This window comes from Lissotriton helveticus, chromosome 4_1 (assembly GCF_964261635.1).
Source record: "Lissotriton helveticus chromosome 4_1, aLisHel1.1, whole genome shotgun sequence".
In the NCBI taxonomy this organism is placed as follows: Eukaryota; Metazoa; Chordata; class Amphibia; order Caudata; family Salamandridae; genus Lissotriton; species Lissotriton helveticus.
In genome coordinates, this window is record NC_136063.1 from 983602512 (window position 1) to 983617339 (window position 14828).

Genomic DNA, 14828 nt, shown 5'->3' on the forward strand with positions numbered 1-14828 from the left:
CTTATGCAGTTTTTAAACGCTTTTGAAAAGAGGAGTTAACTACCCAGGTTACTGGTACTCAATTGAGCGACATAGGAGGGGTGAAAGACTTATTGTGCCCTGATGGATTCAAATTTGTCAGCAGATTAAGGGGTATTTCTTTGTCAAGTGCAGTTATCCAGACAGAAATGCCTAAATTGTTATAATGCACAGAAAAAACACAAGGTTCGTGTACCCAGTTTAAATAATACTTTAGCCATGGGAGCTCTTCAGAGCATCGGCTTTCTTTCACTGCTGCAAATGTCACATGTTCATAATAAAAAGATACCCTTACATTTCTATGTCTCTGGTTTGTTTTAAATGTGTACAGTGGAGTTCAAAATATAGTTTACAACAGAATGTTTAAGTGCAAACTTCCACTACCACAAAGTTGTTTTTGATAAACAGAGAAACACAAACATACATTTAAACATTTTCCCAGAAACAGTATTTCTGTGCCTCTCCACACAATCCATGCGAGCAGCTGTCGGGGGTATGGAAAGACGCGTAGGCTCCACCATACGGGAAGCGCCAGTATTTCTAAGCTTCCCTCTCACTTCCGGGAGGCATAAACAGACATGTAAAGGGGGTTTAAACCCGATAGATGTTCTTTTAACACATGGCCTCTAAACCCTGAATAACCCAACTGCCCTGGATAGTCCTGTCCCACAACTTATTGTCTTAACACAGCAGCACTAAACCGGCAGTAGGACAGCCGTAATGCTCTTGGGTACGCGTTTCAGAGACTAACGCGCACCCCGCTGTGAACACGCAACTTGCCCTGAGAGTCAACGATGCGAACAACACTGAAGAAAACAGCCAGTACATTCGCCGGCGCAGCCTTTTATGGACCGCACAGTCGCAGTCGCAGTCCATGAGCACCTTTAGGCCTTCTGTACAGCGCACAGGATTGGCCGAGGCGCTGACAACGATCCAATCGTAGGTGACTTTAAACGTAACAAATCACGCCCAGTCCCATCATGTCATCATACATGGGATTGGCTGTCATGCAACCCGGAAGTACTGAAAGGGGATCAATGACTGGTGATAACTGATGTTGGGTAGTTTAATAGTTGGGCACTGTACCCGAGCGCTTGTTCTGCGATACGCCTGAATTTCTGACGAACGGGTGAGCAGAAAATGGGTATGAAAATGCTGCAGTTAATATTTTGATTCCAGCACCGCATTTATATATTCCACAAAAAAATATGTAAATACACACATTTGATATTAAATTAGAAGCAATACTGCACATACGTAAAAAAAATATTATTTTGACTGCAGCAAGAGAAAATTATCCACAGCCGAGGTATATAGATTGTGAGCCAATCGGTGTTTAGTAGTCATGGGATTTTCTTTGGTTAGTTATCCTACTGGAACCATTCCTAAACAATGAATTTTAGGTATCTCGGATTTCCTACAGTACAGTGGGTGTCCTTTACATTTTAAAGAGGTGCTGCACAAGCGCTGAGATTGCTCAGTGCCTGGTGTGCGCCCATTCAAAACCTTTCAATTAGACTGGCACCCGTTGCCCATGTAGATCATAGATTTAGTCAGGGAGTGGGCAGCTTCAAATAACAACGACATACTATGTTATGGCTACGTCTCAATAGGTCGAAAAACAAAGAGTTTTTCTCTGAATGACAGACGCATGATTTTCAGGATGCTGAAATAGAATATTACCTAAAAGCACCTGCTACAGAGATCTGTCTGTAACATGCTTGTCACCAACGCATTAACTCTATATGTTGCACGACTGATGAAAGCTTTTTCTAGTGTGCCCTTCTTAATCTGTTCTGCAGTGAATGGAAGATTTGCTCTTACTACCTTCTAAGAGAGGGGAGCTTACTTTGCCACTGGCACGATTCACCTATTTTGTTAGGAAGCAAAGCTTGCAGTGCAGGACACAAGTAATGCTCAACAATATACAATATTCACATAAATGTGTTTAGCCTTCTTTGATTGACAACTTTTCAGTAGATGGAAAACTGTTCCATTTGGTCGAGAATCTTGAATACACGCAGGTGCACTTGGAACCAACATGGGACCTACAATATACGGGCAGTAATGCATTTTTCCTTACGGCGAAGAACTTGCTGTAAAACACATTTTTTAGGCTTTTTGCAATTTTCCACAACTTACACAGGCACGCACTACGTCACACATACACAAAAATACAAATGCTCAAACACAAAAGGTGCATATTAAACAAGCAGGCAGGCTGATACAGACAAACATCAAAAACACATAATACACACACATTGCAACGCAGGCATTCATTATAACACGTACGAAGCACACACATGCAGGGAGCTGCGTCTGAATCCATCTGTCCCTTTAATGGCCATTGCACTCACGGCAGTCCTCGTTCTTGCCGCAGAACAATGACGTCACTTCCGGCGCTCCCGGATGTGCGTAGGCTTTTGCTAGAGGAATCCACCGGCTTCCGGTATATGAAAAGGTGAGAGAGCTGAGGATCCGCGGTTCGAGTCCCACTCCCAACCAGCCGGCAGACTGATGGTTTACTGTAGGTGATTTTGGCATTGTGTTCGAGGCAACTGTGCTTTTTAAAAATGTATTTTAGTATTGTGATGGAGTGAATTCGGAAGTCACCATGACGACAACGCTTGTTTTCCTTTGCAAGACCTATTCCTCGGGCCATGAGCAGGTCTGTCCGCAGTTGTTTAAAGAGTCTAACAATCGGATTCCACTAAACTATGTGTTTATGGAAATACTCTATGAAGGAAGTGCGGCCGTTTTTGTGTGTATTTTTATTTATTTATTTATTTATGCATTTTTATATAGCGCGGACTTTACCCGAAGGCGTCAGAGCGCTTCACATTAGGAACAGAAATGAAACATAATGAGAGACATTACAAAAGAACAGATTGCAAAAACATACGTTACTTACATAAGGTAATAGTGACAATTGTGAGCAAACAAAATACATGAGGTAGTAAAAACTGTGAGCAATCAAAAATACATGAGGTAGTAAAGGTAATAGTGACAATCGTGAGCAAACAAAATACTTGAGTAAAAATTGTGAGCGACCAAAAATACATGAGTGTTAGAATTGGGGGTCTCTGATTGGCGCAGGTTTGTACTTGCGACAAGCAGGGACCCTCTCCTCTAAGTCAGGGCAAAGGATTACTCCCAGAAATAACCCCTACTCGCCCTTTAGGTAGTGTGGCGCAAGCAGTCTAGGCTAAACTCTGGAGTACATAGGGTTAAACATTTGCAACATCACACACAACGACCATCAACCCACCACACAATGACACTAGACTGGATTTCTGTAAAAATATCTTCTTTATATATATCTTTAGATCAGGCTTGTAAATACAGTCTTTGCGTAGTTTAAGAAAACGGTTCCAGTTACTCTCTGATTATGCCACAGGTCTTTGTATCAGCGTTAAAAGAATTGTTCTGGTGCTTAAAAAGGGTTGCGGACTCTTCCCTAGTCCTGGTACGTTCCTTCAGCAAGAATTTCAATCAGCCAGGGCCTCTCTGCGCCCACGATCGGACCCGGTCTGCCCAATCTCACGCTTCTAGCGGGATCGGCGGCCGGGGAGTCACTGGCAGCCTGACGAGCGCGCTGCACGGCTGTCAGGGGAGAGGGCGGGGGCCCGGGGAGCGCTCACTGCGCGGCTCCGGGGGCTCGGCTGAGGCAGATGGCGGTGCGAGCGAGGTGGGACAGCGGCTCGCACCGCGGGACGGGAAACAGTACCTTTGTCTTTCTGCAGGGGTCGGGTGTAGGCCGGCTCGGCGGTTCACGTCGCGGTGTCTTCCTCCCGAGGTTGGAGCGAGCGGCGGCTCGGCTCTGGCTCGGAGGTTGGCGTTGCGGCGCGGGTCGGGTAGACGGCGACACACCTCAGGTCCTGGAAAAGGGGGGCAGAGCCCCGGGTAGCAGCGTGAGGCGCACACAAGCCTCTCAGGTCACAGCAGATACTTGGCTAAGTCCGTTCTTGCGGTGCTTCGCAGTTAGGCAGGCGGTAGGGACGGTGATTAGGCCAGCGAGGCTGGGCCTTTCGATGTCACCTGGTGCCGGCCAGTTAGCAGATGCGGTGCTCGGCGGGACGGGGTGCCAAGGGCCTCGTAGGAGGGGCGCAGGGATTCTCTCACAGCGCGCTCCTCTTTCCTTCAGCAGCTGTGTCGATCAGGCTGCGGGCTCACAGCAGCTCCTTCTTCCAGGGGGACAGGGTAGCGCCCACTGTTCCTGGGGCGCTGGTCAGGGGGCAAGTTCACAGCAAGCCCTTGGAGATCTTGGTAAAAGTTTTAGCACAAGGTGGATAAAAGCAAAGTCTTTCAGTCTTTCTTCTCCTGCTCTCCTTCAGCAGCAAGGCACCCACTACAGGCCAGTCTCTTGGGGTCAGAGTCAGTACTTCTCCTCGCAGCTTCCAGGGTCCTTCTCTTCAGGCAGAGCTTCTTCTTTGCGCAAACTGGATCTAATTTACAAGGAGCAGGGCTCCTACTTTTATACACAGTTTCTTTTGTTCTCACTGGCCAGGGGGGCCTCTGCATAACTGCTTCAGTCTCTGAGTACTTGTTGTGGGTACTTATGACTTCTGTATTCAGTGTGAGGGCAGGCACATCAGCCGCTCCCCAGGGGGGCGGAGCCGGCATTGAGAGGGCAGGAGTGGCCTGAGTACTTTGTTGACAAGCTTCGGTCCTTCCTGGGCCAGGTGCAGGCTGAGTCATCAGTCGCTCCCCAGGAGGGCGGAGCCAGCATTGTGGAGGCAGAGCACAGCCTGATGCATCATTCAGGGGAAACTCCCACCACCCATTAAGGGGTCCTCCTGCTAATCACTACCTGTCAACTCCCAGCCCTGTCACTCACACACACCAGACAGTCAGATCCACATCCAAGCAGAGGCGGGCTGAAATGGTTAGGCAAGCAAATGCTAACTTTCTAAAAGTAGCATTTGCAAACACAGGATATTAAAATAAACTTTACTAAAAGAAGTATTTTATTATTCTGAGTTCAGGCATACTAAACACGAATTTCTACCATGTTCCCTGAGCCTGCTGGGATTATAGAGTGTAATAATTCCAGCAGCCCATCTGGCCTAGAAGGGAACAGGTAGCCTTACAATAGTGAAAAACGAATTTGGCAGTAATTCACTATTAGAACATGCCACGCACATCAGGGCATGTTCTACCTTATCCTTACAATGCACCCTGCCCTCAGGCCTACCATAGGGGTGACTAATATGAAGTTTAAGGGAAGGTTCAGGGGCTGGCAAGTGTGTGCACTTGCCCAGCCAGGGTGACAGTACCAGACTGCACGCAGGTTCTGCAATGGCAGACCCTAGACACATTTTAAGGCTGCTTTTGTGGGTGGCGCAACCAGCGCTGCAGGCCCACTAGCAGTATTGGCATTCACAAGCCCTGGCACTCCTGGTGCACTTTACTAGGGACTAACAGTAAATCCAATGAACCAATCATGGACATCAATCATATGTACACTTTACAGTAGGGAGCACTTGCACTGCGGCACGGGTTGGCCGTGGCGCAGTGCCCTGAGTAGCAGACACCATCAAAACATTGGAGGCACAACAGCAAAAAGTGGAAGGGAAACTCACGCCAAGGTGCCAGGTCTAACAATGAGGTAGTCAAAAGTGCACAAGAGGAAAGTGACAAGTGTGCAATTATAAGAGAAAACAGAGTATAATTTGAGGTATAGTACTGCAATAAGTGCTAGACACTCAGGCACAACAAGCGTTATGTGGCCAAGGTGGCACTTGTGCAAGTATCAAAAGCTAAAAATATGTGAGAGGAAGCAACCGTGTGTTACAAGGGCAGAGTGGTGTGTGCATGTTACAAGAGGGCACCGAACACAAGTACATGGAAAATACTGCAAAAAGGCAGACCCTCCAACCACAGGCCTACACTGGGAAGGCACTTCTATGGTCATGGAAAGTAGAAATTATCAGTGGTTGGAAGTCTTCCTCACAAATAGCAAGAGGACGTGAATTACTTTTGGAGGTGTCTCTGGAGGAGGTGTACTGTACATAGCGCGAAGTCAAGGGGGGGGGGAGGTGTTCCGGCCGTTTTTGTGTGTACTGTACATAGCGCGAAGTCAGAGGGGGCGGGGGGGGGGTACACGAGCGAGGCTTCCTTGCACTTGAACGCTGGTGGCAGCAAGCAGTCTGAGAATGGATTTCTCCTCTAATTGGGCCCTGCATTCAGGGGACAAACGCAGAGGCAAGCCATCCTTTTTAAGTCATTTGTCGCATTGAACGTGAATGCTGTCCTCCTGCCGTATGCCTCCTATGTGCTGCTCCCTCTGAATGTTTAGAGCAGTTTTGCCATCAGCCTGTTCCAAGTGATCGGAATGGCTTTGCGCTCTACGTCCCTCTGTTTTACACATGCAGTCTATTTCGAATGCCCAGGCTAGTGTGTCTGGGTGTACTCAAGGTACAGGGTAGTTTCCTGAAAGGCTGGCACCTTCAGAATCCTATGTGGAGTGTGGTGTTTGACTGGCATGTACCTGGATCTACAACAGTCCACTCTGTGAAGTCAGTGATGCAGGGTCTGCTGAAGTCAAACATGTCTGGCAGTGGCCTGTCTCCCTCACATTATTGGTGCCCTTAAAATGTGCCTGCCCAGTGCTTAATTTGAACTGGTGCTTGCAGGTGAGGCCTAGTAGCACTTATTTTTAGGGACCAGCACTTATTTTCCCCCAAAAGAATTTTACCCAGAGAAAGAGACAAAAACACACAAGGGAGAAAGAAGAAGGTGAGTATGTGTCTCGCCAGCTAGATTGCCGACTTTGGTGCTGGAAACAAAGGTTCGAGCCTCAGGGTCGCACCCACATCCTGTGAATATGGGCAAATCACTTAATCCCCCTGTGCCTGAATGTGACCTTTTTTTGTGTGGAGAAAGGCGGAAAAACAGTGAGAAAGCAGGAATGGAAAAGGAACCTGATAAGAGTGAAGAAGTGATGGGTGGCGGATTAAAGAGGCATGGGTTGGATGCAAGACTATGCAGCCCTGGTATTCTGCGTTCCTACCTCCGATAGCGTGGGCCATGGGCTTCTAAGCAAAAGTTTGGGCACCTGCACTTATTATGTTGGTGGCCGCCTTTCGAGAAAACAGAAGGGTTCCATCACTGTCCAGTCCACCTCTGAGAATGGATGCGTGGCAAAATTAAACAGACAACTGACACATTCATGCCCAGTTGCCTGGTTCTGGCAAAGAAGCTAAATTACACCATTCCAAACCTGTTTGTAATTATTTGGGGAATGTAGAACGAAGTATGTATTCATTTGTAATGTGACTTTTCTGTCATTGTTTCCTTTCAGTCACAGATCTTTCAGGCAGCTCTAGAACACAATGTAAAGTGCTTTCTATTTCTATTTGCTATTCAAAGTATGCACAGATACGTGCTGAAAATTCAGTGGCTGCTTTTTTTGAACCGCCTGGGATTTTTCCCAATATATCAAGGCCGTATCTTAACCAATGGAGTCATAGCTTTGGCATATTTAGCTTTATATTTTGAATACAAATTTCAAAAAGGTATAGAGTGGCAGTACGGAGTATCCCAGGAGCCCTCCTTGTTCTGTTCCAGATGCCTTTCAGCTGCACATGTTGTATGAACACTTTTTGATGCTGTAGATTACGTGTTTTTTTTCCCAGTGCTCTTTTGCCCTGGCCGTCCGTCTGTAATATTGCACCCATAGCGAACAGTCAAAAAACCACAACTAAGACCTGAAGTTGAGATTCAAAGGCAGTGCAAGTGTCTCACAGTGCCTGTCACTGGGTCCTAAAGTTGTTCCAAAATGCATGCTTATCCAATCCTGCGCTTCTCTGCAGAGTGCACATTACATTAGTCACGTGTGCCAGTTGTGATTCTGTGCAAAGGTCCAAGGAGGAACTGCACAGGTGTTGAAATATTAACATGGCACGAGTAAAATAAAATGTGTGCTTACAGGAGAGTGGGTGTATTGTGTATGGGGGATATTGAAGTGAAGGAGCCTCAAATAAAAAAAATGGAAAGCTAATGTGGTCCTGCCAGAAATCAAATTTTAACTGGCAGATCATGGCCATCTTACCAGTCATCAGGACGTCAACTAATAACTTGAGAACATGCAAGTAATATTTCTTCAACATTTTCTCTTCATTGCAAGGGAAAAAGATACTTGGTCGCTAGGCTGAGGACTCCCATTCAAGCAGAAGAAACATCTGAGGAAGTGAATAAGAAGGTACGCATTTGTCTTTGAGTGATGGGTGAAGAGGCAGGGCTGAAGTTTGCCCTCACTAACCTTTGAACAAGTAACTCCCAGAGCCTCATCGGTGGTATACAGTATATACATACAGCAGCAATTTTGGGAGCACCTACCGAAAGCCTGGATGAGCTGGAATTACTTTTTTGCCACTTACCACAGAATTATGCTTTTATCCAAATTTATTTTATTTAAAACATAAGATATTTTTTTAAAGGTTTTTTTTTTTGCAACTACAAAGTTAAAGACCTCCTGTACCTCCTGCAGCTGTAACATTGCAGCCATTTACTATTCATTAACATGCAGCTTCAAATTTTGTATCTTAGGTTAAGCAAACATTTGATATGGATCATTTTATGCACCGAAAAGATGGTGGAGTGCTCAAGCGAAAGGCTGAAACAGAAAGCGACGGGGAGAGAAAAGCTGCAAAAACAAGGAAATATGATTCCTCCTATTTGGATATTGGTTTCACCTGCATTGTTGTTAGTGGAGAAAGTAGACCGCAGTGTGTGATTTGTGGCGTGATCTTAGCTAACGACAGCTTGAAGCCAACCAAACTAAGGCGGCACTTTGAAACGAAACATGGGTCTCTGGCAGGAAAAGGAAGAGATTTTTTTTCCAGGAAGTTGACGGAGATAACCCAGCAGAAAGAAGCGGTGAAACATGTGGCAAGTACTCCAGCAAATGCATTAAAAGCTTCATACCAAGTAGCATACCACATTGCCAAAAACAAAAGGCCCTTTGTAGATGGAGAAAAGGTGATTCTCCCAGCATTGCTCGACGTAGCTAGGACAATGCTTGGTGACAAAGCAGCAGAGAAGTTCAAAAGTATACCAATCTCAGATACAACAGTTTGCCGCCGCATCGCTGACATGTCAGAAAATATCCAGGGGCAGCTCATAGCCAGGTTGAAATCCAAGTTTGTTTGCTTTACAGCTGGATGAAGCAACTGATGTGTCAAAGGATGCCCACTTAATTGCATATGTTCGTTACTGTTATGAAACACTTGTATTAGAAGATTTTTTATTTTGCAAGCCAATCAAGGGGCGGGCAACAGGATCCGATTTGTTTGCCATGATCAATGACTTCCTGAATATCCATGGCTTAAAATGGGATAACTGTGTTGGAATCTGCACAGATGGTGCTCCTTCAATGTGTGGTGCTAGGGCTGGCCTAAAAGCTAACGTATTGAAAGTGGCCCCACATATTCTTTGGACCCACTGTATGATACACCGGGAAGCCCTTGCTGTTCGAAACATGGACAGCGAACTAGAGGATGTGCTGAATTCTGCCGTCAAAATAGTAAATTTTATAAAGACCCATCCCACAAGAGCTCGTCTATTTGCAATTTTGTGTGCAGAAATGGGAGCTGAGCATGATGGCTTGCTGTTTCATACAGAAGTGCGGTGGCTATCCCGGGGCAAAGTGCTGTCTCGCATCTTTGAATTAAGGAATGAAGTACGGCAGTTTCTTTTGTGTTTGGACCCCGGCAAAGCAGAACAACTATGCAATCCCCGCTGGCTTGTACTTCTAGCATACCTTGCTGACATTTTTGAGAAATTAAATGCCCTGAATCTGTCTCTGCAAGGAGCTGACATGACTTCCTTTAACATGAATAAAAGGATAACTGCATTCAAGAACAAGCTTGAATTATGGAGAAGACTAGTTGAAGAAGGCCTGTTTGAGCAGTTTCAATGTTTAGTAGATGCTCTTGTGGAGACTGAATATGAACTTCCAATTGTTACTGAGGTACTAAAATATCATCTGACTTCTCTCAGGGACAGTTTGTAAAAGTATTTTCCGGAGGACAACGATCACTTAAATGACTGGGTCTTTCAACCATTTCTGGCAGAGGTGACAAGCCATCTCCCAATCCGTATGCAGGAAGAACTGATTGATCTCCAAAGTGACCGCACCCTGCAGATGCATTTCAGCAAAGTCTCACTGGGAGAGTTTTGGCTGAAAATTTATGCAGAATATTCAGCTTTGCAAGAAACTGCCATCAAAACTCTCTTGCCTTTCAGCTCAACCTATTTATGTGAGATTGGGTTCTCAGCACTTGCGGTACTAAAGACCAAGTACCGTTCAAGACTTGATGTGGAACACAACCTGAGGATGGCAGTGGCAAAAATCCATCCGCAGATTGACCGTCTCTGTGGTGGAAAACAGGCACACCCATCACATTAATGTTCGTGGTGTTATTATAAATCTGTCATTTGTAAAACAAAGCATCCTAGTAAAAACAATTTACGCACATTTTATCTTGGAAAATTTTGTTTTGAGCTGTGTAATAAGCCTCTGTGATTTAACCACACCCACTCACAAACCTACAGTTAACTAAACTCTTATTGCGTTGAACATTATTTACCGGATATGGGCCGCGACACGCGGGTGGCGATCAATCATGTAGTGTACCAGATTGCAGAAATTTCTGTCAGGTGGTGGGGGGCCCGACATTTAAAAAAATTAAGCAGGGGGGGCTCAACCTACAAAAGTTTGAAGACCTCTGCTCTACACAATGCTGTGAACTGCTTCTTTAATCCCATAATTCATTCCCCCCCCATTCTAACTATTCGAGGCCGTGCTGCAAGGTTGCTGTTTATTTAATATTATTTGTAAAATACAACTAAATAAACAACAATGGTGGCTTTTTACAAAACAAACACACAAAAAACTCCCTTCCAATAACAACAGTTACAAGCGTATACTCTAATACAATCTTGCTTTTTATTATTGCATTAAATGTGCAGGACCTTATATAGAAAATAAAGGTCCATTTAACAACTCCACAGGATCACCTAGTAACAGGAAAATATCCCACACACTTTCCTTACTTTATGGATTTTCTTTTAATTATGCTAGTGCTCGGACATTTATATATTTATATATATATATATATATATATATATATATATATATATATTCCAAGAGTTTCGAAAAACCTAGGCGAGCCAAGGAAAGACGAAAAGTTGAATAGAACCACCAACTCCGTGCTGATCTTTTCTGTGCGTTTATTTGTGCATAGATGTAAGCCCACAAGTCGCCATGACGCGTTTCACCTCAGCCGAGGCTTGATCACATGTCATGTCAAGGAGATAGAAAACGGCATTTATAGTGCAGGTAACCAATAGTAGACTGATACAATTTCAAAAGAAGTTTTACAGAATTAAACGGACATTGTTTTAGTAATATAGAACATAGTGTTCTTTAAGTATTGGGAACAAGACATGTTGTATCTGATAATATACTGGCATGAAGGGGAAGAAAAGGGGAATATAAATATTTCATGTTGCTTCAATATTTAAATGCTTTTGTTGTAAAAAATAATAAAAATGTCATTAAAACAACAACAATTCATATATTTACACATAAAAAGAATTATAGTTCCCAACTACATGCACATTTCTGACAGTCCTATTGTGGCCTGCATAATTCCCAAAATTGTCCGTTAAACATCTGGACTTCAATGACACCCCAGTGGGTTATCCAGAAGTTGAGTACCAGCCTACCAAACTCATTATGGTAACATTCTGCCCAATTGCCTCTCTATGGGAAAAAAGTTTTGTACCAAATTTAAAGTGCAAGTGATAAACATTACATAATGTAAAAAAATATATATTAAAATCTATTATTACAAGCTGCCCAATCTGTTTTATCAGGCCATAAAGGCATCATTTCTATTTTATGTTGTTCATCATTTCTTATTTTCTTGTATATTGATGTATTCGGTTGTTTGCTACCATCATTCATGAACATTTCTAATAGTTAAAGGCAAGTGTACAGGTCCTCACTGGCATTGAGTCCCCCAGGCTGCTTACTATTGAGTTCAAGGATGTAACGTGTTTCCAGAAGACGGAGTTTTCCGTCCCTGTCTCCTCCCCTTCTCAGTGGTAAAATGGAGTCTATTAGATAGTATCGAAGCAAGCTTGGGTCGCTTTTGTGACAGCTTTCGAAATGTCTCGCAACTGGGTATGACTGATCCTTCCCCGTAATAGCCCGTAAATGCTGTAAAATACGTCTATGGGCGGGAAGTCGAGTACTTCCCACGTACTGCAATCCACATGGGCACTGTAGTACGTAAACCGCAAATTCGGTTTTGCACCCCAGTTGTTTGTTGATCATAATGGGTTTCTCCTGGAATGGGCTACTATAGTGGGTTTTATTGATGCCATGTTTGCAAGCCTTGCATGTTTGGCATTTCTTGAAACCAGTGATGCAATCCCACCATTTTTTGGGGGTGTCCATGGTGTTACTGACCAATACATTGGCCATAGAGGGAGATTTACGAAAGGTTATATCTGGTCTACCCTTTACCAGTTTGCCAATGATAGGATCTCCCTGCACTAAGTTCCAGTTTTTGGTGAAGATTTTACGGATATCTGCATGCTGTTGGCTGTAGGTCACTATTGCTCTGCATTGCACTTGTTCCTCTACCTTACTAGTCATAATAGATTTTTGGGAAGACTCCAGTGCTGGATTTCGTGTTAGTTTAGCAGTTTTTGTTATAGCATCATCAATCAATTTGTTGCTATATCCCCTCGCCAAAAACCTCTTCTTACATAGATCTTGAGCATGCGCACATTCAATTGCAGTGCTGCAGATGCGCTTCAACCGCAACATCTCCCCATAGGGGATGCTGTGGATGAGATGGCGGGGGTGATGACTGGATGCATGCAATAGTGTGTTACCCGCAGTGCTTTTCCTGTGCAATTTGGTCTCTATACAGTTTCCATTAGTGTGCACTTCTACATCCAGAAAATGTACTGTGTTTTTACTGATGTTAGAGGTGAGCTGCAGATTCATATCATTCACATTCAATTGTTCAATAAAGTTCATGGCACTTTCCTCAGAGCCTCTCCAAACAAAAAAGAGATCGTCTATATATCGTAAATACATTATTACATGTTGTTCCACAATCTCCCTGTGTTGACCCCTGAGGACCCGCTCCTCCCACAGCTCCATGTGTAAGCACGCGAAGCTGGGGGAGAAGCAGGACCCCATGGCAACACCTCTCAGTTGTTGGTAAGCCTGCCCATTGAATGTAAAGAAATGTTGTTCTAAGCACATTCGTAACATCCCCATGATCATTTTGTTGTGATGTACATTGTGTAATGGGCGTTTGTTCAAATAGAACTCTGCAGCTCTCAATCCGTCAATGTGTCTAATGGATGTGTATAGAGAACAAATGTCTAGAGTGATAAGTAAATACTCTTCACTCCAATTTATTTCAGACAGCTTGCATAAAAAGTCCGTAGTGTCCCTCACATATGAGTTTAGTTCTTTTACCCACTCCTGGAGAAAGTAATCAATATACCTCGAGACATTCTCGGTTGAGCTGTCAATAGCGGATATGATTGGTCTGCCAGGTGGAGATGAAGCATTCTTATGAACCTTCGGTAGAAGGTAAAATGTAGGAATGACTGGAAAATCCTTTTTCAGGAACTTAAATTCATCCTGTGAAATCAGACCACTGCTGCGCCCGGCCATAAGTTTAGAATTTTGATCTTTCCAAGCTTCCTTAATGACAGAGATGTTAGTCTTGCGGTAACACGCGGTGTCCCCCAGCTGCTTTTCTGCCTCTTTGATATAAAGATCCCGCTCCCAGAGGACAATATTGCCCCCCCTTGTCCGCCTGTTTGACTATCACCTTTTCATTTGATTTTAGTTTTTTGATCAAATTGTTGTAGTTTTGATTTTGTCTTGCAATCGCTTGGCTGCTCTTATTGGTCGCAACATAGAGTTTCTTTAGGTCTTCCACAATTAGATCCTGATAAATGTCCAAATTGTCGTGTGTCGAAATGGGGTTGAACGTAGATTTTGGTTTGAAGGGTGTGGTGCTGATCCCAGCACCCAAGGTGTTAATCTGTGTTGGCCTTGTTACAGTATCTTGCCCTTCATTGCATAGATTCCAAATCCCTTCAAAAGATGGACCATCCCCCGCATTCAAAAGGGAAGGACTTTGTGTTTCCATTGTTGTGTCCTTTCTACGTGGTTGGAGTCGATGGAATTTTGTTAGTTTGAGGTTTCTGACAAAACGATAAACGTCCATCCTTGTACTGCTGTAATCAAAATTTCTAGGAGGGCAAAAAGACAGTCCTAAGCCCAAGATGTTCATTTCCTTCGCCGTTAGGACTGTGGTAGTCAAGTTAATTATTGAAGGGGTCCCAGTTGTTGTCCCCGTTTCCTGGTGTTCCATTTCCTTTGGTTGTTCTTTTTGTCGCCACTTTGCTTTGTGGTGTTTCCTCCGCTCGAGCCGTTTACGGTTTGCCCTTTGTTTGCTATTGTGAACTTGACTCTTGGCCTCAGGGTATCTCGGCGAGCCTCGCACAGGCGGCTCACTTCCTGTGCGGGGGTAAGTGCGGTAAACCCCAATGCCGGCGTGTTTCTCGTGTCACCTTCCAGGTCACTGCCCTCAGTGGAACTTAATTCTACAGATGATGCCGAGCTCTGACCTCCCTGGGCACCTTGTCCCTGTTTCCCAGCCTTTACCCGAGTGTTGACATTATCAAATCTTCGGGCGAAAGTGAAAATGTGCCCGTTTAAATAGTCAAGTCTGTCCCTTTCGAATTTGAAAGCTTTCCGCTTT

The 14828-nt window shown here is 44.4% G+C and overlaps 1 protein-coding gene across 2 annotated transcripts in view; it reads left to right on the forward strand.

Moving 5' to 3' along the window:
• The first annotated feature begins 2409 nt into the window (after positions 1-2409).
• TBC1D7 (TBC1 domain family member 7) overlaps positions 2410-14828 on the forward strand; it is a 108709-nt gene continuing 96290 nt past the window's right edge. Inside the window, exon 1 of one of the 2 annotated variants that reach the window (XM_078687607.1) lies at positions 2410-2479. In XM_078687607.1, coding sequence (XP_078543733.1) covers positions 2472-2479 — 8 coding nt within the window. In that variant the 5' untranslated portion in view covers positions 2410-2471. Of the gene's footprint in view, positions 2546-14828 lie in introns of both variants that reach the window. The other variant, XM_078687608.1, reaches the window with a different exon arrangement.